The 27404-nt window shown below is 39.9% G+C and overlaps 1 protein-coding gene and 1 long non-coding RNA gene across 10 annotated transcripts in view; one reads left to right on the plus strand and one right to left on the minus strand.

Annotated features, from left to right (window-relative positions):
* Tbc1d5 (TBC1 domain family member 5) overlaps positions 1-27404 on the plus strand; it is a 424656-nt gene that overhangs the window by 281601 nt on the left and 115651 nt on the right. For all 8 annotated transcript variants that reach the window (XM_040729178.1, XM_040729183.1, XM_040729179.1 and 5 more), the window contains one exon: positions 23081-23223. In XM_040729178.1, coding sequence (XP_040585112.1) covers positions 23081-23223 — 143 coding nt within the window. The remainder of the gene's footprint in view (positions 1-23080; positions 23224-27404) is intronic.
* Positions 307-17881, minus strand: LOC121133249. Of its 2 annotated transcripts, none has more exons than XR_005870056.1 (3): positions 17725-17881; positions 1834-2037; positions 307-455 (listed from the first exon to the last, which is right to left on the minus strand). It is a non-coding gene; the product is annotated as an uncharacterized LOC121133249 (long non-coding RNA). The 2 variants fall into 2 exon arrangements; XR_005870057.1 differs by having other exon boundaries at positions 17767-17880.

Genomic DNA, 27404 nt, shown 5'->3' on the forward strand with positions numbered 1-27404 from the left:
GCACAGATCTGTAGTAAGTAGTGATTGGAGTGATGTGTTTGTTGGAAACCACAGCTAAGTTACCAGTTAGAGGGTTCTTTGTGTGAGTACGTCTATGCCCTGCCAGGTCCCAAAAGGCTAGGAGTAGGATCTCTGTCAACAGGTATAAGATGACCTGAGTATGTATGACTGTGTATATGCTACTGAGGAGCCCAGGTAGTTTACCTGTGTCTTCATGCCATGTGGGAATGCTATAGGATCAATAATATTGAGGCATCTATGTTCTGAGTGAGAGAGGTTGAGAGGAAATCATGATTCCTGCTACAGAGCCTAAGGAACAACCAGATTGGTATAATTGTTGTGCCAGAGATATTAGGTAGGTTGCCTATGTCTTCCTGATACTTGGGTGGGCTTCAGGGTTCTGAATGGTGTTGAGAGGAGGCTCATCTTGTTAGTCCCAAAGGGAGGGACAGGAGCTAGAAGGATGTAAAGGTCCCCAGTTAGTAGCCATAGTATGACCAGAGTGGAGACTTTTTCAGTAATCTTAATTAATTGGTGATTATTTGTTCACTGGGAATGAAATTATTTAGGCTTTTGCTTTCTTTCCATTGCTATGTCTTATTACTATTTATTAGATAGAGTCTGGGCAGGAGAAAATAAGCCTGTCCATTTTGGCACCCATTGCTACTTAGAAAAAAAAAGTGAAGAAAATTTGATCTAAAAATGAGGTTGAATTGTATATAGACTTTATTCATGTCTTGCTTCATGTAAAATACATCTATTTAAACTTCAAGCTAATCTTTTGTCTGATTAGTTTGCTATTGATGGTAGCCTTCAAAACACCTTGCTTCAGTGGTTCTCGACCTGTGGTTTGGTATTGAATATCAGATATCCTACATGTCATATTTGTATATTATTCATAACAGTGGGAAAATCACAGTTATGAAGTAACTGAAATAATTCTATGGCTGGGGGTCACCTCAGCATGAGGAACATATGACCACCCTTTCCTCAAACCTGAGAACCACCATCTACCCCTCCATGCCTTCTACCCAACTTTGAAATTTCTCCCTCAGATCCAGTTTATGTTGCTCAGGTAATCCTGGAGTGTAGCCTGTCTTAGTGTGTGGTCACTCTACCAGGGGTCACATCAAAACAAACAAAACAAAACAAAACAAAACAAAACAAAAACCTCACTGTTTCCAAACAGTTTTCAAATGCCAGTTGCTCCTCAGGTAATGGTAGGAATTTTGCCCAACTCCCCACCCCCCATTCTCAGGTTGTGTCTGATTGGATTACTGTACATGCTGTCACAATCACTGTGGATTTACAGAATCATATGTGCAATTTATTCATTGTGACTGAACAACAGAGTTTCCTTAATATTTATGACAATTCCAAAGCCCATTGTTCAATTAGGTCATTTGTTTGCTTGACTTTTTATTGTTTTTTTTTTTTTGCATACTCTGTATATGAATTCTCTAACAGATGTAGACCTGGCTAAGATTTTCTCCCATTGTATTCTTTGCTATACAACTTTTAGTTTTATGAGATCCCGCTTGTCAGATATTAGCCTCAATTCCTAAGCAAATGGAAAGTCATTCAGAAAGTTTCCTCCACCTCTGTCATGAAGGGTGCTGCTGTGTTCCCTATAGCAGTTTGAGCATTTCAGTTTCACACCAACAATCCATATATGATTCTTCTTAAACTACTCATTCACACCCAAAAATAGAAAAGGAATGCTTAAATTCCTCAACATAATATCTAAAAGCCATGCCATAGAGTGGTATATTCAGTAATAATTCAAACTGGATTCTGTATAGACTCTTGAAACCATCCCATTTCAGTTCTTACCTTCAATGGACAGGAACCATGCCTCTGCATTCTGTCCTACAGTGTTGGAAGTTGTCACTGGTGACTCTTTAGAAAGTAGAACAGATAGCAGTGTGAATGCTTCGTCTTTTCAGTTTGGGAGCTGTGTCCTCAGAGGACAAGTCTGAGATGGCCTTTATGCCAGAGTTCACACTTACTGAGAGTACTGCTACCTTTTCCACAGACCTGTGAGAAGATAAATGGATCTGGGCAAAAGCTCTTCACTCACAAAATATACTTATGAGTTTTCAGCCCTTAAAAAGCCTATTGTAGATTGCCTCTACCTCCAAGTAAGCTGACCTTTCCCCTTAACACCTTCTTCTGGCCCAAAACACTACAGTCACCTAGTCCTTGCTTAGGCCACCCCAATGCTGATGCTGCAGGGTTCATATCACCACACCCTGCTCATCTGTCTCTTTCTGACAGAAAAAGTTATGAAGGGCCCTTTGGGAATATCAGTCCATTAAAACAGTCAAAATTATGTTTACCACTTTTAATGTTTTTATAAGAAGTAATTTTTCTTTAGATTAATACACTCAATGCCTAAGCCAGACTTAAATATTTATCATCTTATTTTTATTAAAATGTTACTTGACTAATTGGTTTTATATTAATTGATTTTAGTATCATTTCCAAGCTGTCCTTATCAGTATTTTAGCTGTAGCCACCACCCCCAAATTGGTAATGTTTTTTTTTTAATTTGTTGGCAAGCTTAAATCTGTTCTCAGCTCCAGTTCTCTTGTCTCTGAATCATCTCAGTATAATATTGCAATATTGTCATTGTCAACTTGAGATGCCCAGGAAGAGGAAATTTAAGGAATGGCTTCCGTCAGATTAAATATGGGCGTGTCTGTTCCAGGGCCTTGTAGATGTTACACAGGCACCTTACCACTGAGCTGTAGCCCCAGGCCCCAATTTCAATTTCTGTGAAGATTTAGGGGATAAGTACAAAAGATCCCCTCTAATTTTCAGACTGTTCATAAAGTCATTATTCTTTATGGAATATGTAGCATTAGTCCTGTCAGTACAGTTATTCCTTGTCGTTAACTTTTCATTACAAACTCTCAAGGTCATGTGGCATGTTTTAATTTCTAGCTGCACCCCCACACTCTCCCTCTTAAGGAGCTGCCCTTGGACTTGTCTTGCCCTCGTCCCTTTCATCTTCTCTCTAACTGCAACTTGACCTCTGTTTCTTTACTCCTCAGTTTCCCTTCGTCATTTCCCACTGGTTTTCACAGTGCTAACCTCCCTGGCAACCACTTGAGAAGCAGATCTTTTTCATATTACTGCTATGGTACTGACTGTTTCTTTAACAAGTTCGAAAAGGCCTTTGGGGGTCAACATGGTGGCTCAGCAGGTGGAGGTGCTTAACCACCAGGCCTGACGACCCGAGTTAAATCTCTGGGACCCTCATGGTGGAAGGAGAAAGCCAAGTCTTACAATCCTGCCCACTGACTCGCACATGCATGCCATGGTACACACACACACACACACACACACACACACACAATAATAATAATAATAAGTAAATGTAATGAAAAAGAAAAAAAGACCACTTGAAAATTTACAAGTCTTTTATCTATAAGAAACTATATCTACAGTTAACTTTTAAATCACATAGTGTTAATCTTTCCTAACATTTCTGGGGGAGTTCCACACATCATGACACGTGGAGGTCTTCTTTGAATGATGTAAGCACTGAAGTCTGTCCTTTGCTATCACTTCCCTGGAGCGGGCTTCTGCTGCCTGGCTCAAAAACCTGAGGTGATCCTCTTGTCTCTGCCTCCCTTCTTGCTGATGGGATATAGGAGTTACTGGCCCGTGCTGCCACATCTTGATTTTTAGGTGAGTTAATGAATCAAACTTGGGTTGTCATGCGTACTTGTTTAGCTCTTGTACCCACTGAGCCATTTTCCTGGTTCAGCAATGTTTATCCTAAAATTAGTGGTAATAGCTTCTGTTCTTAGTTGGTTGGTTACCTTTTTAACTGAGTGTATTAAGAATTCTCTTGAACTACTTCTTCAGTTTCATTCTGGACGTTATTTTTGATACCTTGTATAGCCACCTGAACACTATGTGCGCTCTCTTCACTTGTTCACAAGGGCATGTTCATGAGGATACACTAAGGTACAAGTACCAAAGAAACAGATACTGGCACTCTGCCTGGTCTAGCTGTTCCTGCTTCACTGACCTTTAGTGTGTGGAGCGCCACCGTTTCTATCTGTTGGCTCCCACTCTGTGACACACACCCTTCTCAGTCTGTCACTGGGCATCTCACTGCCCATGCCACATTTATCCAGAATTTCTACACATGGCAATGACTTCTTTTATTTATTACTTTGTTTTTATCTCTGATTCCATTGATGCCTTCTTTGCTGAGATATTCTTTCTACTGAATTTCCAAATCACCCCATTGTGGTTTTCTGCAACTGTGTTCTCTAGATCTGTTTGCTCCTTATTTTTTTCATTCACAGTTTACTTTCCCCTTGCATTCTTTATTTCAGTATCACACATAATTTCTTTTATAGCTATTTGTCTCTCTTAGGCCCTCATATACTACAAAAGCATGGGAAAGATGATGCCTTCTTCGTGCTCATTGATGTATCATCGGCATTTGGAGATAAGTCTTCATGTGTGTGTTCTTTTTTATTAGAAACAAGCTTGCTTCATATGTCAATCCCAGCTCCCTCTCCCACCCCTCTCCCCCAACCTCTCCAACTCCTCATCCAATCCCCACTCGAATCTCCAGGAAGGGTGTGGCCCTTCATGGGGGATCTCCAAAGTCTATTCTATTCTTAATGAGTATTTGTGAAGGAACAGATTACATTTCCCTGTCAAAGTTTTCTCATGGGTATAGGTGGGGTCTCTTCAGTTCCTGGTGGGTATGGGTCCAAGGTTCTCTTCCGTTGGGTGCAAGCAGGTCCAATACTCTGATGGGTCTCACAGTGGGTGCAGACAGGTCTGAGGCACTCCCTCTCTGGTTGGGTGGTAGCTCTGCCCTCTGCCCTCTGCCCTGAGTGGGGGCAGGAGTAGACTGGCCCTCTCAGCAGGCTCCTGGTCACTTGGTCCTCCTGTGGCATGTCGACCTGGCTGCAGTCCCCAGACCAGGAAATCCCAGAGAGGGCCAGGGGAAGGAAGTTGGGACCAAGATGGGGGCCTGGAGCTCACCTCTGCTCTCTGCCCTGAATGGGAGCGGGAGTAGACCTACTCTCTCAGCTATTTTAGGCTCTTAAATATTATTGTTTGGAGAATTAATTTTAAAAAATGAAGTAAGTAATTAGTAAAATGCAATAATGGTAGTACCCATAGAATTTGTTCAAAAGTGCTCATTCTAACGATTAAACATGGTGTGTAGAAATGAAGAGGCAAAGGTTCCTGGCTTCCGAACAGCCAGTGTTGCATTGCTCTGTCTTTAGTCAGTACTACGAGTAAGAATTTCGCAGTGGCCATTTCCAGTTTTCAAAAACCTCACAAATCCAAGTACAGGGAGGCACTAGCTCCAGGTAAGAGAGACTAAGCATACTCCGTTAATTCAGTGGAAGTTTATTAGAAGGATTGAAGTGGTGAGCTAAGACTGAGGAGTGGATAGCAACATCAGCATTGAGGAAGACCAGATTTTCAGTTCCTCCAAACTAGCCGTGAGCTCCTCCGTCCCTCCCGGAAGTACCTCAGTCTTGACTAGAACAGATCTCTGACTCAGCTTTTCTCTTGCCTCAGTTTTCCATGCGTTCTCCATTGTAGTCCTTTACAGGAGGTATTTGTTTGTATTTCCATGAGATTATTTAATCATCCTTAGAATTTTTCAAAGCTGTATCTACTGTACTCTGAAGAGAAAAGTACACTCATAACATTTATTCCACATATTTCATTCAGTCTATTTTAATGTTAACTTACCTTTTACGTTTGTTCACTGTGTGTCTGTGTGAGCATGTGCATAAGCTTGCCGTGGTGCACGGGGTGCAGTCAGCGGCTGCTTTCCTGGAGCTGCCTCTCTTTCCACCTGCTTTAAGCCAGCTTCCCTCTTTTCTGCCACTGTGCTGGGTAGTCTAGGCTTGCTGCTCTGTAACTTCGGGAGCCTCCAGCTCCTCGGTGTCCACTCCACTTCTCAGTAGGAGTGCTGGAACTACAGACAACGGTCGCTACATCCAGCTTTTTACATAGGCTCACATCAGTTCTTCAAGCTCACATGACAATTGCTTTTCCCTGCTGAGCTAGCACTCCCCTTACTTTGTATGATATGATACCAGTCATGATTTTCATGACATCATTTCCTGCAGTTGTCATTTTTTAAGTCGGATTCGGTGGAGTACAATTTGACTGTCACATGTATTTGTCCTCTGGTGAATTTTTTTCTATTTAACATTTTCTTTGTATCCTTTTCTAAGCATATCTGCCCTCAGCCCTTCCAAAACCCTTGAGTACCACTGGTGTGTGTGTTTGGGCTAACTCTATAGTTTTGTTTATCTTTCCTGATATAATACATAAAAAGAACTATGTGGTATGGAGCTCCTTAAATCTGTTTTCTTTCACTTAACAGTAATGTAGTTAAGATTCACCATGTTATTGATTATATCAATAGCTCTTTTTATGTATAGTATTCCCGCATTTGAATACACCACAGATTGTTCAAGCACCAGCCAGTCAAATGATAGTTCTGTTTTTCCAGTTTGGGGCAAATATGAATAAAACATAAATATTCACACACGAGTGTCTGTGTGAATGATTTTTCTCTTGGATAAATCCTGGGGAGACAGATTAGTTGGTTGTTTTGGTAAGTATATGTTTTACTTTATGAGAAACAGACAAATGGCTTTCAGACTGGTGTCCAAAAATGGCTATACCATTATATATTAACATTGATAATAATGAGAGTTTCTAGTTTTATTCACCACTGTGTTCTGTCGTTTGTAGAAGCCATATTAAACTAGGCCCTGCTTCTTGCCTTAGTCCCAGATACTTGGAAGGTTGAAGTAAGAGGGCCACTCAAGCCATCTTGGGCAACCTAGGGGAACTGTCTTAAAAGCAAATCCAGAGAATGGATAGTAATATCCTTTGTCGTTTTCATTTTTATTTCTGTAATAACTTTATTGAGCCCCTTTTGTTCATTTGCTATTAATATCATTTCTTTGGTGGTCTTGGCACATCTCTGTGGTGATATATTGTTTGTTATTTATTAAAGCCACTAGAGATCAAAGTAGCAATCAGCCATACTTGTTAGTCATAGAAGCCAGGCACATATCACAGGACTCAGAATTAAGAGGTAGGACAGATCTCTGTTAGTTCAAGGTAACACTGAGTACATGAAATTGATCCTGTCCTAAAAGAAAATAACTCATACAAAAGTGACCTCAGCACATGCCTTTGATCCCAGCACTAGGGGGATGGAGACAGGAGAATACAGCTGGGCAGAGAAGGGAATATAAGGAACTCCGAGCCTTTTGCCTCTGAAGAATTGTGGAAACAGGATTACCATTTCAGCTTGGTAGATTTGAGATCCACTGGCTTTACTGCTTTGCTTCTCTGGTTCTCATCTTGAATCTTGAACCCCAATATCTGTGTCTGGGTCTTTTATTTATTGTGCTAAACATTTCTTTGCCTATTGTATAAATTTGAATATTTATTGTGATAGAATTGTAAGTTCCTTATGTATTCAAGAAATACGTTCTTTGCCTATGTTTTTTTAAATTTTTTCTCAATGTGATATGTTTTTATTTTCTTAACTGTTATTAAAAGAGAAGTTTTTAATTTTTATAAAGTCCAACTTACTAGTTATTTACTATGAATTTTCTTTGTGCTAAGAAGTCTTTGGTACACAGCAATTTCTCCCTCTTATTTTCAAGACATTCATCATCTTTAAAACATTTGCCTAGTTTGCATTAAATATATGTACAGTGTGAAAAATAGGTATGAGGTTCATGATTTTATAGTATGAATTATTTCAACATCATTTGCAAACAAAACTATACTTTCGTGATTGAATCTCTTGAGTTTGTTAGTGAGAACCACTTGGATGGTGTTACTATACTATCCTAATTCAACACTTAGTTTTCTCTGAACCTGATCAGGACTAAGACAAAGCATTTCTGCTGATTGGGAATGATGACGTCCAGTGATTGGAAATGGTACATAATACTGTGTGTTCACACTTAGGTTTTTAAGAGGTGTGCCTGTGCATTAAAATATCCCACTAGGAAAGAATATTTGTTGCACCTGGGGAAAGGATTTCTTGTAAGGGAGCAGATCTATGGAGGGAAGAAAAAAACCTGCCTATTGTGTGCCATGTTATACTTCAAATCCTTCTTCCCATTTGCAAAAATTAGATGTGCTCTAAGTTAGCAAAACAATAACCCAGTCTTCATTTTAATTCATGTGAGGACCAAGGTTAGCCATAGTAACTGGATGCTGATGTTGAATGATAATAGGTCTGTCTATAAAAGTCAATTTAGAGTGTGTTACATGATGTTTCTGCTGCTTTATATTTGAATTGCTTTATTTACATACCCATCACTTTATGAGCATATGTACCTCAGTGCCCTTGGCTAACTGAATATACAAATCTAGAGTTCATAAGTCTTTCCAAAAAAGAGCTGATCAAAATTGGCAGTTAATTTTTCATGGTAAGTTCTTCGTTTTTATAGTTTTCTTGATGTGTTTCTCTGAAAGGAAGCATCTAATCTAAAAGGCTACAATGGCTATCATTTCCATTGACTTCTCAATCACTGGTGATTCGTCAAAATAAGCCCTTCAGAAAAGTATAGTTTTTAGTTGGGAAAACTGAGCTGCCACACAGATGACATGGTATCATCAACATTTTCACCCTGAGTACAGTATATAACCTTATGTTCATATGGGAAGGTGAGTCTTTCCACACTCACCTGAATTAGATATATTTTAGGAGTTAAAATGAGAAAGAGTATTGAAGGGAAAAGTAAAAAACAACTGAATGCCATACAGTATGTAGAAGTTACATTATCATCATGTAATCAGCAGTCAGCATGTGATTTGATTTGACTTCAGAAAACACCAGCTCTGCTGTGAAGCTTCTGTGAAACAGGGTTGCTTCTCTGCTTATCTGTGTCAGTAATTGTAAACTGGGACACTGGCAAAGAAATGGCCTCTGTTTCTCTGGAACGTGGGATGTCTCTGGGTAATTCTACATGGGGTAACGGTGCTTGGGGGTGGGGCTTATTTGACAATCCTCAAAAATCAGCCAGGACTGATGGATGGCACACAGCCGTATTACAGCACTCAGGAGTCTGAAACAGGAGAATTACCGCAAACTCACTGCCGTGTTGACGTGTTGGTTTACATAGGGAATTCAACGACAGCCAGGGCTACCTTGGGAGACCCTATTTCAAATGAAAAAAAAAATAGAAACACAGCTGGGGAGATTGTAAATGCTGGCCTTGTAAGTGTGAGGACCAGAGTTCAATCCTAAGAACCCACACTTAATAAGCTGAGATAGACTCCTTCCTCTGCGCTTTCCTCGTTCCTGCTTTGCCCATCACCTCCTGGGGATACCCTGGGTCTGTCCCCCATGCTGTGGGAGAAAGTCAGAAGGTTTGGTAAAGAGGCAAAGCATGGGAAGAATAGAGCAGAGACAGTGGGGCCAGCAGGCTGCATGAAGTGTCTTCACTCTGGTACAAATGAAAGATTGGTGATGAACACCATTTTGTACACATTGTCATCCCACAAAGAGCAAGACCATGAACAAAAAGGGGACAGTAAGGAAGTTGTCAAAAGCCAGGATAGCAAAGAAATTCCAAGAAATGCAGAAGCCACTCGGATACACACAGCCTGCAGAATTCCTGAGGCTCGGTGGCCTGCTCTCCCCAAGCAAGAGAGCCTCCCAGAACAAGTGTTACCAAGACCCAACAGGGCGTGGTGAGGTGGGGCAGAAGAACCAGGCCAGCCAAGCACACCTGCCGCTGGGTGCATGAGGACCTACAGGTAGCAGGGCTCTGTCACCTGAGAATAACTTTCCCAGTAGCTCCTTTGTTTGAAGTAGCTGTTGTTGTGGTTGTTGTTCACACACGTGCGCGCACACACACACACACACACACACACACACACAGAACAAGGCATGATGTACAGAGAGGCAGATCCCTGAAGCTCACTGCTCTGTCAGCTTGGCCTACTTGACAGGCTGGGCAAATGATACACACACTCTGTTTCAAAACATAAGGTGGATGTCTCCTGAGAAATAACACCTAAGCTGACTTCTGGTATTCACACATGCATGTACATACATGCGTGTGTGCACACACATACACACACACTCTCTCTCTTTCTCTCTCTCTTATATAAATGCAGTATTATCAGAAAATGTATGTGATTATTATAAAAGGTGGAGTTTTAATCTTCCATGAATAATAAAATATTTTCTTTGGTTAATGTCTATTTTGCCCTTTTAAAACATATGCATGCATACATGTAGCTGTCAGCTAGAGATAAAGTAGAATAACCAACTTCACTTTTAACTTTTGCATTTCCTCTCACAGCAGAAGGTAGTTTTCAGTGAACCCATTGTGTGATTTTTCTAGGGAAAATGTGGACAAATCTGACCACCCGAGATAGGGAGAACAGGGCTAGCAGAGCACACGAAAGATCCCCCTAAGTCTCTACAGTGAGCACTTGGGTTTGTTTCATTTCTTACATGGGTATAAGGTAGGAGTTAGTGACAGTAACACAGGTGACTGACTGAACGTCCAACCCCAGCATGGGTGATGATGACTCAGGAAAGCCTTCTCTCTGAAAGCAATCTCCTGCACAGCTTCATAGCCATTTCCAAGAGAGCCTTCTCCTCAGCACTGGGCGTCGCTCAGTCCTAACCCTGTGCATTTCCTCCTGGAGGGAATATCTGATTTGGTTTAGAGGACATATTTATACATTACATACATAACCAACATAATGAATATAATGGATCATTCAGGTTTCATCTGTTTCTTCTGCTTCTCATGCCCTGCTCTTTAGTCAGAGGAGCTTCTTCTGGCATATATGTTCTAATTTTTATTTCATTTTGGGTGCTAAGGCTTCAACTTACAATCTTGCAAATGCTAGGTAAGCATTCTACCGCTGAACTACAGCCTGAGCCCTTGTTTAATGATAAGAGCTAGAACAAATATTATCTCAATGGAAGAAAACTCAAAATCCTTTAATACTTAGTTTTGAAATGTATTTAGCATTGTTTTAAATTGTACCTTCTTAATTATATTTTACTAATGTTGTCATCAATTAGCTCAGATTGTTTTAATAGATTTAATGGAGAAGGGGCACCCCAAAAAAAATCAGCAACACAGAGTTAACTGAGGAGCCCAGGTTGGTAGAATTATTATTGTGCTAAGATTTTTCTTTGGATAAGTCTCAGATTAAGAGTTGCATCATGACATCCAGTGTATGGCCTAGCATAGTGCGCTAAACTCCAGTTAAAACTCAAGACACCTCAGATGAGGATTCTAGATTCTTTTTCAGTCCTCCTTTTGCTCACATCAGGAGTTAGAGTTAGTACAGTTAAACTGTGGTGTTCTCCAGAGTGGTATGGACCTCTCACCAGGAGTTAGTACAGTTAAACTATGGTGTTCTCCAGAGCGGTGCACATTCCTCCCCGCCCCAAGGATTTAGCCTAGAAATGCTTTTATCAATTAAGATATGTTGCTCTTTTTAAATTCATTCCTTTCATTAAAATATAACATTCCACAATAATACAAACATCTAAAATAAGAATGTTTAGTGCTGGACAGTGGTAGCAGACATCTTTAATCCCAGAATTCAGGAGGCAGAAGCAGGCAGATGTCTGAGTTCAAGGCCAGCCTGATCTGCAGAGCAAGTTCCAGGCCAGTCAGAGCTACACAGAGAAACCCTGTTTCAAAAAATCAAAGCCAAACAAACAAAAAAGCATGCTGCCTTATCTTAATGTCCTGGGTTCCCTACACCTTTACTTGTGGGCATGCGACTAGATAAAGTATGGGTATGTGTGCTTTTTCAGAGAACATAAATTTAATTAAATTCTTAGAGGAGTCCAGAACTTGGTATTAATAGCAGACTTGAATTTAAGTCATAGTGCTGTATAGTTTTCATGATTTTTTTTACTGAGGAAAGTACACATCTAGTGGCCATTGCTTATGATTTGTCTTCACTAGGGGTTAGAGCTCTCGAGGAAGTAATTTTAAATTTCTGAAACTAGCTGATTCCAAGCTGAACACAAGAATGGGCTGAGAAGCTTGACATGTTTTGAAAGGCTATCTGTCCAAAGGGACTGTGGTCAAATTATGTATGACAAGAGAACTTTGGCCATATGAGGTCACCAGCCACCACCTCAGGCATCTCAGTGTCTGTAGACTTGTGTGTTCCACACCCGGTGCTGTTTCCAAGAAAGGTCACTTACATGTGGCCTCCATTTGTAGCTAGTCACTCTTTTCCCATTCTAAAATCTTCTTTACCACTTTTCATCTTCTGTGATAGCACTCGACTTTCTGTAGCAGTTACTAAATAACTAGTCCCCGCTTACTCCCTGCTGGCGGTCTTCAGGTTTTCACTGTGTATTAGATTTCAAAACAGTCCAGGGAAACTCTCCTACTGTGACACTTATCTTCCACCAGTACAACATAGTGCTGGAAGTAAACCCCTGGAGAGAAATCTCTTAGCATGTGTTTATCCAGACACGACATCTTTAAGAGATAGTTATTCACCTGAGCAAGTTTGTCATATAGAGCCTTTGTTGTGCTCGTTCATTTTTGTTGTGTTTTTATCACCTAACACAAGCTAGAGTGCTCTGGGAAGAGGGAATCTGAACTGAGAAAATGCCTGCATCAGACTGTAGGCAAGTCTTTGGGGCATTTTCTTGATTAGTGATTAATATGTGAGGGCCCAGTCCACTGTGTTGATTTGGTCCTGGGTCTTATGAAAAAGCAAGGTCATAGTGATCATCACAGCAATAGAAAGCAAACTAAGACACTTTGGTAAGAATGATTTACTGGTAACACATAAGTTGTGTACAAACCTGTTAACCATTTTGGCCATATTAAGAGAGCTAGCACTTGGGCAGTTGGAAATTTCCATTTTGGTCCTAGTGCTAACACTATTTTCTGTTCCTTGTGAACATACACCACTTCCTCCATGGGTTCTGCATCTTTTGTACCTACTAAAGCACCTGTACCCTCCAGTGTCCTAATTCTTGGACTCATTAGATCAAGGCTTGAGGCTCAGGAAAGATATTAAAATGGGCCTAAATTCAAAGGCCCTCAAGAGCTAGACTGTAGTCCTTGACTACCATGCACAGTCTCCTGGGTTACACCAAACCTGTAGTATAACAAAGAAACAACTCTTCAAATGTATGAGTATCCATACAAACAAACATACATATTTACTGTTTGAGAGAGAGGGAGGCAGAGAGAGTGTGTATATATGCCTGTTACTTGTGATTAAAAATAATGCATGCTAATAGTATGTCTTCTACCATTGAGCATTATTATATCATAGATAGAAAGACAGACAGGTAATAGATCCTCCATAGTAAATTAATGTTTAAAAAGCATTAACTTGCAAATGCTAACCTAAGTCATATGCCAGGAGGTTAACAGAAATTAAAATGACCTATTGTCTGCTCTGGGATAAAAGGGGCATGCTGGCTCTCTCCTCTGTCTCCTCTTCTCCCCTCCACTCCCCTTCCTTTATCCTCTCTCCCATTTCCCCCTCCCTTATCCCTCTGTTTATTTAGCATGTCATCAAATGTTTAGAAGTTAACACGATACTAAAGGAATTTTGACTGGGCATGATTTTTATCCCAGATTTTAAATGTGTGTTGGTCATTGATCCAATGACTAGACATGCTGAGGAAGCTAATTCAAAGATACACTCCTTTAAATTAACTAATGTTTGAGAGACACTAGAATGTAAGATGTTCTTGAAATTTTAGAACTTTTTCTGTGGTCCCCACTCAAGTATTATCAGTAGTATACCCTAGCACCTAAAAGTAAGTCTACATCTAAATCTTCCTCAATAATCTGGGGGTTGACCCTTCCAGGGATTCTGTAGACTTTGAAGGAAAAGCCAGTCTGTACATGCTCAAGTTGGAGACTACTGCTGTAACTGGAAAGCCACCCATTTCCCTCCTTGCAAAGTAGTGCATCAGTGCATGGGAGAGTTTAGGAGTAGATGATACAAATATTCACTTGAACAAGGGTATCTTACCTGTTCCAGCCTCTCTCAAACCATATTGTAAATGCTCACCCATGTGTCTTGACTCCATGTCTAGTTAGACAGTATTGAGCGTCTGCAGGCTCCGGAGTAGTGGCACAGCCCAGGATTGTACTTTGAGTACAGAGTAAAGCTGAAGAACACCTGAGTTCTGAGTGTGAAACAGAAACAGTGGTCTAGAAATGACAGGGAAGGTCCAGGATGGCTAAGGGCCTTGGAGATTTAGTACTTAATATGTGAGCCAGCTCACAGAGACGTGGGAGGTGCTTAGGGGAAAATTCAGTGAGTATCTAGGATGCCTGTGCGTAAATTAGATGGAAGCTCTTTACCTTCAGGATCCCTGACCAGAAAGAGCTGACGTCAGGAGAAAATGCATACTAACTTACTAAACATGCTAACACCCTATTCTTTGCCCCTCCAAATATCTTTAAGGAGCTTGGAATCTGTTAAGAGAAAGAACAACACCAAAACAAACTTAGCAGCATTGTCAGTAGCTAATGTTCATCCTCCAGTGCCTAACTGGGAAACAGTGACACATGTCATATGTCAGCCTCCATCCATCAGGCCTGGATAGGAAAGAAAAGACAGAAGAAAGTGTCTGTGAAGAGTAAGTAGAGAGTACTCAGAGCTATAGACTGCAGTTAGACTCCCTTCCCTTAGTAATGGCTCTGTCAGACTCTCCCAACCACATAAGACCAGCCTGTGAAGTCTGGCCCACTTGCTTTTGCTATTCACTTCATCGTTATTGGAGTTGGATTAAATGCTTATAGAAACTTGGCTGTGATCTTACCTTCATCACTAAATAGATTCTGGTAACCCCTTGGTGTTATAGCCAATGTCAGTTCTTCCAATAATGCCTATCAGTGTTTTGAGAGAGATATAAAGGAAGTTCGGCATGCAACACAGTGTGGTTAAGATCCCATTGGTACTAAAGTCAAACAGGTTTATTCTTTTTAAAAATGGGTTCTATGGGATTGGAAGCTCTGTAGTAACGCTAACCAAACAAGTGAAAGACCTGTATCGAAAAAACTTTGAATCTTTAAAGAAAGAAATTAAAGAAGCCCTCAGAAAATGGAAAGATTTCCCATGCTCTTGGATAGGTAGGAGCAATGTAGTAAAAATGGCAATCCTGCCAAAAGCAATCTACAGATTCAATGCAATCCCCATTAAAATCCCAGCACAATTCTTCACAGACCTTGAAAGAACAATAATCAATTTTGTATGGAAAAACAAAAGACCCAGGATAGCCAAAACAACCCTGTTCAACAAGGCAACATCCGGAGGCATCACCATTCCTGACTTCAAGCTCTATTATAGAACTATAGTCCTGAAAACAGCTTGGTATTGGCACAAAAATAGACAGATAGACAAATGGAATCAAATTGAAACCCTGATATTAACCCACACACGTATGAACATCTGATCTTTGACAAAGAAGCAAAAAATATACAATGGAAAAAAGAAAGCATCTTCAACAAATGGTGCTGGCATAACTGGAGGCTGGCATGTAAAAGAATGTGGACTGATCCATGTTTATCGCCATGCACAAAACTTAAGTCCAAATGGATCAAAGACCTAAACATAAATCCAGCCACACTGAACCTCTTAGAAGATAAAGTGGGTGGTACCCTTGAACGAATTGGTACAGGAGACAGCTTCCTGAACATAACACCAGTAGCACAGACAGTGAGATCAACAATTAATAGATGGGACCTCCTGAAACTGAGAAGCTTCTGTAAGGCAAAGGACACAGTCAGCAAGCATTATTTGTAATAGCCATAACTTAGAAGCAACCTAGATGCCCCTCAACCCAAGAGTGGATAGAGAAAATATGGTACAATTACACAATGGAGTACTATTCAGCAGAAAAAAACAATGGAATCCTGAGATTTGCAGGCAAATGGATGACACTAGAAGAAACCATCCTGAGTGAGGTAACGCAGTCACAAAAAGAGAAACATGGCATGTACTCTCTCATATATGGATTTTAGATGTAGATCTGGGAGGGTTGGGGGGAAGGCACAGGAGGGGGGAGGGAAACGGAGAGGGACCTGGAACTGACTTGTGAAGCAACCTTGTTTCTAATTTAAATTTAAAAATAAATAATAAAAAAATAAAAAAATGGGTTCTATGTTAAGGAAGATGGACACTATTATTTTTAACAATTCTTTTCATGTTCTTTTAGAAAATTGATTTTATAATTCCTTTTTTTGAAAGTAAAATAACAACAAAGTACTTACAAACTCTCTGGAAGTGGGAATTGGAAAGCAATTTAAAAATTAGTGTTTACAAAGCCTGAAATTATTTTTTCAATATGTCATTCACCTGTAGTAGTAGCCTTTAAGTAATTTGCTCCAGGAAATTCCAGAAACTCATATGTGACAGCACAAGGGTGTGGTAGGGTAGAAAGTATTTCTTGGTGACACTTTTCCATAGACTCTTCAGTCAGGGTTAGGAGTTCAGCTGTGCCCCACTTGCGTGAGCAAGTTGGTTCTTAGACAGTGAGTCCTGTTCCTACAACTATGCAAGGTTTCTACCACCATCCGTTGTGCTTGAACTTGCTGGTAAGTTACATGTTCTTAAATTACCCATTTTTCAGATATCATCCTTGTGATAGCAGACAGTGCTACTAAAACAGCGGTTCTCAACCTGTGGGTTGTGACTATTGGGGGTGGGGTGGCTTTTGAACAAGCATTTTAGGGGTAGCCTAAGACCATCTGCATAATAGTAGCAAATTTATAACTATGAAGTAGCCATGATAATAGTCTTATGGTTGAGGGTCACCACAATATATGGAAGTGTATAAAAGGGTCACAGGTTTAAGAAGGTTGGCATACGCCTTTAAACCCAGCACTCGGGAGGTAGAGGCAAGTGGATCTCTGTGAGTTCAAGGCAAGCCTGGTCTACAGAGTAAGTGCCAGGATAGGCTTCAAAGCTACACAGAGAAACCCTGTCTCAAAAAGCCCCTCCCAAAAGCAGAACCCTTGTTTTAAATAGTAGTGGGAGGTGGGAGAAAGGGATTGAGAATGGTAAGAGATCATACAGCCTTACAATGCCCTGTGGTCATCATATCCCCAACAGTCCATGGGCTTCCTTTATCAAACTATGGGAAAGATTGATGCACAAGACTGAACTTCCCACTCAGACTGTTTTTTTTTTTCCAAAGGGCTTGTTACAGTTTTTTCTGATGAAAAAGTTTCATATACATCCAGAGCGATATGCATGATAATTATTAGGCACTTACTTCTGCAATAAGAAGTCTTTCTTAATAAAGGACTACTAGGCACTGCCCTCTGGTAGAACAGTGAGGTTTTCATAAAGTAAAAAATACATTTTTAATAATGACTCAAGTATATATGCTCATGTTTGTTTAACTTAGGATTCATATGTGTTCCTAGGAAGCCAAACCTGACCTCAGATCAACCCATGGATCACAAGAAATAGGAAGTCAATTTGAATTTTTTTAGGTTGAAATTTTTGTGAATTTTATACATGATTACTGTATTTACATATTTCTCACCTGTAATTGTGTGGTGCTTTTCACTCTTCTGTCTTTTTGAGGGGGCCTGCCACCCAGCTCCCAAGTAAATTACACACAGAGGCTTATTACTCATGAATGCCTGTCTTAGCTTGTCTTGTTTCTAGCCAGCTTTTCTTATCTTAAATTAACCCATCTACCTTTTCCTCTGGGCTTTTATCTTTCTCTTCTCTAAGTCTTACTTTCACTCTTCCTCCATAGCTGGCTGATGTTCTCCTCTCCGTGTTGTTTTGTTGCTCTCTGTCTCTTCCTCTAGGTCTTCTTCCTCCTATTTATACTCTGCTGCCAGCCCCGCCTACCTTTGCTCCTGCCTCACTGTTAGCCATTCAGCTCTTTATTACATCATCAGGTGTTTTAGACAGGCAAAGAATCCAACTTCCCATGGTTAAACAAATGCAGCATAAACAAGTCACCCCCTAGAATAATATTCCCCAACATCTACCTCTTTTTCTACCCCTTCCAACTCTTCTTGTGCCCTCTGTACTCCCTCTGAGCTGTCTGTCTGTCTCTCGGCAGCCATTATTGCCTATAGTTGGTCATCTAAGAGTAGGGACTTGTAACATTTTTCTTATTCACATTGACATGTCAGCTTATATTGCCATTAGGCAGCCCCCTCTTCTGTTATGTTCTCTGAGCCATAGTTGTAGGGGTTACATTATAGATATACCACTTTAATTGTATGCCCTATGGTTATTCTCTGTGTTTATGACTAGTGTGTATCTTTGTAAAAATCCCCTACTGCATCTGCTGCATAAACAAGCTGCTTTGGGAATAAGTGTAAATAGAACTTACCTGTGGGTAGAGGTTAGTATTTAGAATACAACTAAAAATCACTGGACTTAGGAAAATGGCAGAGCTAGGTTCTCCTCTGGGACCTATGGCCTCTCTGTCTGAGAGTAGTTGGCTAGGCATATAGTACCAGGCATGAATTCTCTCCTATTGAGCAGGTCTTAGGTCTAATTAGACAGCTGTTTGTTATCCCCAAGCTACAGTTGCCATTGCTGTAGCCTGGGGTCTTCTGTCTTGCCAGGCTGGCCACTGTTGCAGTCCATCGACTTTGCTTTTTTCCTGGGCAGCTTGCATAGCACCTTCTGATCCCATGAGACATAGTTCTTAGAAGAAGCTTCCAGTTATTTTATGATACATTCCTTGTAATTTTAACTTTTAAAAAAATGTAAGAAAACTGACAGTTTCCTGTCGCCCTATCTATAATAACTGCAACTTTTGAGACTACTCTCATAGGATTGATGTAAATACAATTAATTCATTTTAAAAAAAACTACAGAAAACCCCATATAAAAAAGAGCTTAGCGTCAATCAGGTAGGTCAGAGATCCGCCTTCCTCTGCTTCCCGAGTGCTGAGATTAAAGGAGTGAGCCACCGTGCCTAACTAGGATCTTTTCTGATATTTGTTAGATTAAATTGAATACGTTTTCCTACCTTGTTCTTGTTTGGTTGTGATAGCCATGTCCCATACAAGGTGGTCATGAAAAGAAAATAAAGAAGATGTAGGAGAATGTGTGTGTGTGTGTGTGTGTGTGTGTGTGTGTGTGTGTGTGTGTGTGTTTCTTCATAACCATATTGGCTTAGATAAACTACAAGCTGGTCATTCTTGTGCATCAGTTTCCTCCTGGTGTTTCTATGCACCATTCACTGAGCAATAACACCATCAGTAGTTAATGATCCCCCTGGAGAAGCAGTTTCATTACACAGAACTGACGTTGAGAGACACCGAAGACTGTCCTGTCTCTGAGTAGTTTATTACTAACCTTAGTACTTTGGATAGTCATTCTGTTTGTGTAACTGTAATTGCTACATAGGTCTGGTAGCGTGTGAACCCCTGTGTCACCACAAGCCATGAAGTGTGTGAGCATTGCTATCTTCAGGTACAGCTTCTGAATTGCAAAGTTAATGGTATCAAGCAATTAAACTGAAGTGTCTTTAAGGAGAAGAAAGGTTTAATGCTACCCTTAAGTGTAACTTAGCACTCACTAAATATTTTTAACAGCAATAAAAGCATGTTAATTGTAGACATAACTTCTTTATAAGGCCTTGTTTTTTTAAAGTAGATATTTCTTTCTGAGAATATAAAAGCTTACTGAAACAATGTCTATTAGTAACTCATTCCATAAAGCACAGAATTTTTCCTTTGCTTTTAAATCAGTGAAAAAAAAAAGACACCAAAATAGTACATGAAGTTTTTTGTTTTGAGCATATATGTGAAGTAAATCCACTGGGAGTAAAGTCATCATTGATAAATTCTTGTTAATTTATCATTGCTGTAACCATATCCTTTACTCTTTTTTGTGGCATATTTTCTATTAATTTTTGAATTTAAGTTAGAAACAAGCTTGCTTCACATATCAATGCCAGCTCCCTCTCCCTCCCCTCCTTCCCCCACTCCCACCCCACCCCATCCCTTCTTCCAGCCGGTACAGGTGGGGTCTCTTTCCTTTCCTGGTGTGTACGGGTCCAAGGTTCTCTTCTGGTGGATGCAAGCAGGTTCAGTACTCTGAGTCTGAGCAGGTCTGAGGCACTCCCTCTCCTCTGCCCTGAGTAGGGTCAGGAGTAGACTGGCACTCTCAGCAGGCTCCTGGTTGCTTGGTCCTCTGTGGGCGAGTTGACCTGGCTGCTGTCCCCAGGCCAGGAGATCCCAGAAAGGAAAAGAAGAAGGAAGTCGGCCTGAGGTAGGGGCTGCAGCTCACCTCTGCCCTGAATCTATATCCTTTACTCTTAAAAGTTAGGAATTTGTCATTAATTTTCCCATATTATAAAACAGAAAATAGGGATTATACTTCAGTGCTGTTACACATATGAATTATTAGGTCTCATATAAATTAACACCTCTGAGCCAAGAAAATGGTACAACAGGCAAGAGTACTTGTAGCACAACCCTGAGGAACTGCTTTCATTGCACAGGTCCACAGGAAAACGGCAGCTAATCCCTGAAAGCTGCACTCTGATTTTACCATGGGCATTATTATGGTATGCACACACCCACCATGCACACAGTGAGAAATACATGAATTAGTGAATTAATAAAAAGTAATTACTTCATATATAGCAGTAACCTGTCTTTCCTTATATAGTTCTAAATTTTCCTCCACTTCCTAAACTGTGTTTGTTCCACTGTCACTAAGATCAACTCTTGTGTTTCCCATTAAGCTAGACCTCTGCTCTGCAGTAGCATGGTAGGTGGCTTCAGAGTGCCTGAACAAGATCCTGGTAACCATCCCAGAGAGCACTGAGTGAAGTATCTGTGCACTTGGCAAAGACCTTGTTAGGTCTCCCCTCTTCCCCCTACACACACACACCTCAATCCAAGCCTCTCCTACCCTGTGTGTGTATTTGGTCCTCACTCTAGGATTAAGGAACAGACTTTGGCAAGATAAAACTTGAGTGAAGAAATGCAAAAGTTTGTAAAATCCCATCACAGACTTGAGCATAAAGTGCTGAAGATGTGTGTCCTACGTAACGGTGAAGACGTCACATGTGTAGATACTTGGAGACTAAGCCCTGTCCTCTTCTCTGTGAAGGATGAAGATTGGCACTTGTCCCTTCTGCAGTGCTGCGACAGACACAGCTCACGCAAGTGTCTGTGAACTCATTTTGAAGCCATGCTAATGTAACCCTCACCAACAGGAATGTTGCAAGAGAAGTGTGAGCAGTGACTGGCATTTTGTAGAAGAGATAAATTGTCTCTTTTGTTGCAAATATTGTCATGAAATATACATTTGAGCTGTTAGGAATGCTACAAAAAACAGTTTGGTATTTTTCCCTCATGTCCTAGACTAGCATTCATTCGTTTTATTCATTGATGGAATTTTTTTCCAGTTGTGTCAATTAAATATCTTCAAGTAACCATATTCTAAATGTTTTAGTCGTGTAAGTGTAGATATTCATGTATTTAGTCAAAATTCTGTGCACTTTTGCTTTGCTCATCTCTAGTTCCCCAACACTCTTCTACACCAGTTAATTCTTCCTAATTTAGAAGAATGGCCATCAAGTTAATACATATTACACTCAGTGATTTGTAAGAATTAGAAGTGCATAGTAATTTTTTCTTAACCTACAAAGGTGAAAAGTACATGCATTTTGCATTAACCACTCTATTTTTGCTGTACACCAAGATCTGAAAGAAAGATTAAATGCTGTAGAAATTATTATAACATTTAAAATATTTACCTAGGCATTTATTTTCAAATGAAAAAATATGAGTAATAATGGCTGTAGTATAAAATACAGTCTAGAAAAACTACTCTTGATTAATTTGATAATATGAATATGCTTGATCACATGATTTCTAGTAGCTGTGGCAATGTATACACTTGGTGACAGACTGTTTGGACACAGCTGCGGTTCTGCCTTAGTACAATACCCCTGGAACCAAGTGTTTGTTTCTGGTTGGAGGGCTTTGTTTTACTTCACTTTAGCCTCCAGACAGTTGGACTTTAGTTCAGATTTTGCCAAAAAGTAAGGATTTTGCTAATTGTGTGTTTGTGATTAGTTTTTAAATAATTTCTCTTATATAATTTGCTATTACAGGAAATTAATGCTTTTGAATTCTCTGCAATATACCAGATTTAAATAGAATTCTTACTGGAGTGCTTGGGAAAAGACTGTATAAAGAATTGTACCCCTATTGCATAAAATTAGAAATCAATGAATCAAAATATATCAAATTTTCTTGTTAACATTAGATATAAATTGTCCAATTAGGCGTCCTGGAAGTCTGGAGTATGAAGCCTCACAGTTTATGTTATACAGTCATCTATAAGTGTCAGTTAGTACCCCTGGCTCTCACTGACTTCTGAGCTGTATTTGTTTACCTGGGCAACAAAGCAACATGAAAGGGATCCCCTGAAAAACAGCTTTACTGATTAGTGATACCCATTTCTAGTAAAAAAAAATTATTAATTTTTTTTCATTTTCAGTAACTGTGTACTTGACCCTTCCAAATATATGCAAGAGTAATAATTTTCCCTAACCCCAAGTTTTAAATGAATATTTTAAATAATTGTGAGAATATAAATTACTAAGTTTGACTGTGGTGATTTGTTAGAGAAAACATTTGTGAAAAGCTAATAAGTTAACAAAAATAAGTAGAGAAAGTGAAATATTATGAGACGGTATTTTCAATGAATAACATTAAATATATCCCAACTGCTGCACTGACTATATAGTGTCCTGTCTTTTCTTACTAAAGATTTGTGGTGTCTATTTCATAAGAAAATTTTCTCTCTTTCCCAGGTGTCATTCTTGTGTTCTGCACAAGGAAGTAAAATATGTAACACGGTGGCCTAATATAGAACTTAAAAAACTTAAAACTTATATTTTACAGTATTTTGTTTTGTTATAGAATACTTTCTTAAATTTCAAATTACACTATATTTTCAGTTTATAGTATTTTATGACTGTGCTCAATTAATAAATTACAACTACTTTCATTTCTATCCCCTGGGATGCTCATTTTCTGATTCTTTGGTCTCTTTGCAGGAGATGGGTGCGGCTGCTATTTGGAAGAGAGTTCCCGCTGCAGGATCTGTTGGTGGTCTGGGATGCCTTGTTTGCAGATGGCCTCAGCCTGAGCTTAGTCGACTACGTCTTCATAGCCATGTTACTCTATATCCGAGATGCCTGTAAGTGTCTGTGACCTTCCCATATTTGACCAGGTAGCCATGATTGTTCAAAAATGTTTTGCCTTTTAAATGTACTTTAATTTATATTGTTGGATTAGCACACATCTAAGTTTTTAATAACAGGAAGTATTTTGACATGTTACAGGAAGTCACTATACGCCTTTTCTGCTAGTGAACCTTGTATTAGGAGATGTGGGTGATGTCATCCTCAAAGAGCTAGGATATTTTTTAGAAGGATTTTTCCAAACAATTCCTGCTTGTTCAGTCCCCTCGGTATACACATTTGTGGACTACATTGGAACCAACATTTCAGATATGTTTAGAGCTCCACCTTCTGACGTGTAGCAAGTATTCAAGTTATATGTATTGGGAGATTAGAGCAGCTTTTATAATACCAATATATTGCCAAAGGAAAAATAAATCTGGAGTATTTGACTTCTGTTAGTTATAAATTAACAAATTTTATCCCTTGATACAGTACTCAGTAATCAATGTGTTGCTGACTCCTCAGAAACACCTAAGGGTGTTTTACCACAGCCAGAAAGCCAGGGCCTCAGCTTGTAGGATGCATCAGAGTGTTTTTAGATCTCATAATTTTATAAATAATTTTTCTTCTCAGAGAAGTAATCTCAGTTCCCAAAACAAGATTTGTAATACATAATTGTTACAAAGTATAAGTAGGAAAGATTGCACTAAGAATTGGGATTGAGTGAAGAAATACAAAACTGTTGTGAGTGTAGGAGTGATCTAAGAGACCGTTGGACTCCTGGATGGGATCTCTGTCCTCAGAATGCCAGCCATGCCAGATGCTCTTGCTTTGCCCTACAAACACTAATATTCTTTTAAACTAATATTCTTTTAAATTTTTCATTATACTTATTTAATTTGTTCAGCCTTAGTTGGAGTAAGTAACCACATTTTCTCCAAAAACTGTGGAGGGTAGTTTTGTTTTTGTTTTTTTGTTTGTTTGTTTGTTTGTTTTGTTTTTGTTTTTGTTTTTACGAGACAGGGTTTCTCTGTATTGTTTTTGAGGCTGTCGTCCAGCCCAGCCTTGAACTCACAGAGATCTGCCTGTCTCTGCCTCTCGAGTGCTGGAATTAAAGGCGTGCGCCACCACCGCCCGGCTGTGGAGGGTTTTTATGCCTGGAAGGTCAAATAGCTTGGGCTTCTTGAGAGACGCGGTAAGATAGTTCCTTCCAGGGGAGCCAGAACTGTTGCTCTAAGAATATGGATATGGGAAAAGTCGGGTAAGACATCTCTGGACAGGAACCAATATTTACCTTCCTTTTAAAGTTGCATGTACTCTGCATTTACAAAGGGGCGGGGGACGAATGAAAAGACTCTCTTAGGTAAAAGGAATTTCTTTTGGAATGTTGAAATGCATTCTCATTTGCTGAAATTCTAAACAGTTAACAACGTGTTTGTCATAATTTGTCGTATCACCCACATGCATTAATGTCATCATGTCTCTTAGGCTAAGATCTCTTCATAAAACATGGCAAATATTTGACAGCCAACACCCTTGCACGTTTTCACTCTTTATTGATGATTCTGTAAGACATGGGCACACGTGAGAGAGTACCAGAGTACGGGCATCATTTTTTCCTCCAGTGTTAAGTCCACAGCAGCAAATGGTACCTCCTGAAGGTGGAGTGAGGAAGTGTTCAGGGTTTAAGATGCCCTTGTGCTAAAGCAGCTCGCCAGGTGCTATATGAGGGACAGAAGGAAAAAAGCAGCATAAATAGAGGGCTTTGTGTAAGAAGCTCCTTGCTGGGCATGGGTGTTTTTCTTCAAATTACACAGCGTCACTAGGGTTATGATGGTCATGGGGACATTGACACATTCAAAACACAAGTGTAGCCACAGTGAGAAAACAAAATTGTGTGAAACAAGACTAGAACTAGGAAGTCAGATAAAAGTCTTGACAGCATTCCAGAGGGCGAACAGTGAAGTGGAGAAGTGCTCAGAGCTAGGCTTAGCACGGATTAGATGCCAGAGGTGCAGGAATAGGAAATCTAGAGCAGTCTCCTGTGTGGAGCTAGGTAATTGAATAGAAAATACAGCCTCTAAAAATCTAAGTGTGATTTAAGCTGTGGTCATACTGAGTTTCAGATTCCTGTGAGAAATCATAAGAGCAAGACATAAAACATTAAGGTCATTGTTAATATCAAGGATGCATAGAGTTTTACATATATTAACAGGTCTCCATCATGTCAAACCTTAACAATGAATGTAGCTTCTTCCTAGTTTATTTGAGATAGTTTTGGTTTACAGATGTTGTCCCTATATAGCAAGTATTATTACTCCTTCGTTTCATATGAAATACTTCCTACGAGGATATTAAAAGCTACACTCTACCCTACGTATGTTGAGCATATTCAGAAAGAGAATGTGGACAAATGTGGAACTCTGCATATCATATTGATATTTAGGAGGAGCTGGGCATGGATGATGGAGCCCCGTTTAAGAACATTCAACTTGTATGCATGTGACCCTACTTTTAATCTGCAAGACTGGGCACTAGAAGAGGAAGAGCTTATATTACAACCTCAAAAAACTGTTGCTGGTTTTCAGGTTCTAAGCACACTCATTCCTCTTAGCACACATGTATAAAAATCCACAGATAGGACCTACATATGAGAAAGAGCATACGGTGTTTGACTTTTTGAGCCTGGGTTACCTAACTTACTATAAGACTCTCCAGTTCCATCCAGTTTACTGAAAATATCATAGCTTCAGTTTTCCTTGTTACTCAATAAAAACTCCCCTGTGTGTACCACATTTTCATTATCTATTCATCTGTTGATGGCCATTAGGCTGCTTTCATTTTCTTGCTATTGTGATTAGAATAGAGATATTATTATTATTGCATTGTTTTTATCTAAAAAGATGATCTAATAAAGAACATAGATATGGTATATATCCAGCAATCTTTCAGGAACAAAAGAATAGGCGAGAAAGCTACAGTAGCATTGATGGAGATTTTTCAATCAGCGTGAATTTCTCCTTCAGGAATCAGTGCTAGTTTTTTCCTATTGTTCCATGGCTGTGTCTATGAAAAACAAAATTACCTAGTGCATTTGTTTCCTTCTGTTGTTTAAGTACCATATACTCAATTCCTCAATGAGAGGCAGGATTTTATTCCATCTTAAATACAGCATCTAGAAGGGAGCCGAATGCATAGTAAGTCTTCAAATAGAAGCAATCCGCTGAGTAAACAAGGGCCCTGAGCAGGAAGACTGTGGAAGACGACTGGACGCAGCAGCAAAGCTGACGTGAAAAGGAAGCGCCAGGCCAGCTGCTGCCCCGGTAGACCGGTCTGTAGTGCAGAGGACAGAAAAGGAGGAGAATCATAGCGGAAGGAGAAATTCGTGGGCTACGGAAGAGGAAAAATGGGGGTAGGTGTTTGATAGCCAGCGTGAATGTGGCAGACAAGATGAGACCTGGGATAGCTGAGATGAGTCATGGGGATGGCCAGCGGAGTCCCCGAAGAAGAAAAGGAGGTAGATGGTTTGCAGACTTCTAATCAGGCCCACCTTCAAATGAACTGGGGTAGCTTGAAGATGGAGGACATGGAGTGCTTTTTAAGAGACTAGTTTGTATAAGGAGGGAAGTTCAGCCAGGAAATGACTGCAAAGAAGTTATAGTACCGAGGGATTGGACACAGAGCAGGAAAAGGGAAAAGCCAAGGAAGCTGTGGCCACACCAGAGAATGCGGAGCACTTGGAGATTTAACTAGTGTGGCCAAGTAAGTAAAGGGATGGAAGCCACACAGAAAATTATGTTGAAGAAGACAAGATTTTCCTCTGGTTCTCCATGGGTACCTCGCCAACAATAATAATAGGAAAAGAAGATACAGATAAAAAGTAATTACAGAGTAAGGCACAAAGACCTCAAACAAAGAAAATAACCAGGAAAGTGACTTTTGATCAAGCATGTATTCAAATAACCAGTATTTCAACATATATTTACCAGACACTGACATACATGTGCCACTCTTTCTAACTTACAATATAAAAATACCTCTCATGTGTCTCCTACTCTGTTTGTCTTTAAATATTCTGTGTTGTTTTGATTTTCTAAGATCAGGTGTCATACTGGAGCCTAGGCTGCTTTTAAACTCATGGGAACCCTGCGTCAGCCTCCAGAGTGTTGGGACCATGGGCGTAGCCAAGCTTGCC

This window comes from Mesocricetus auratus, unplaced genomic scaffold (assembly GCF_017639785.1).
Source record: "Mesocricetus auratus isolate SY011 unplaced genomic scaffold, BCM_Maur_2.0 Super-Scaffold_100021, whole genome shotgun sequence".
NCBI classification, from domain to species: domain Eukaryota; kingdom Metazoa; phylum Chordata; class Mammalia; order Rodentia; family Cricetidae; genus Mesocricetus; species Mesocricetus auratus.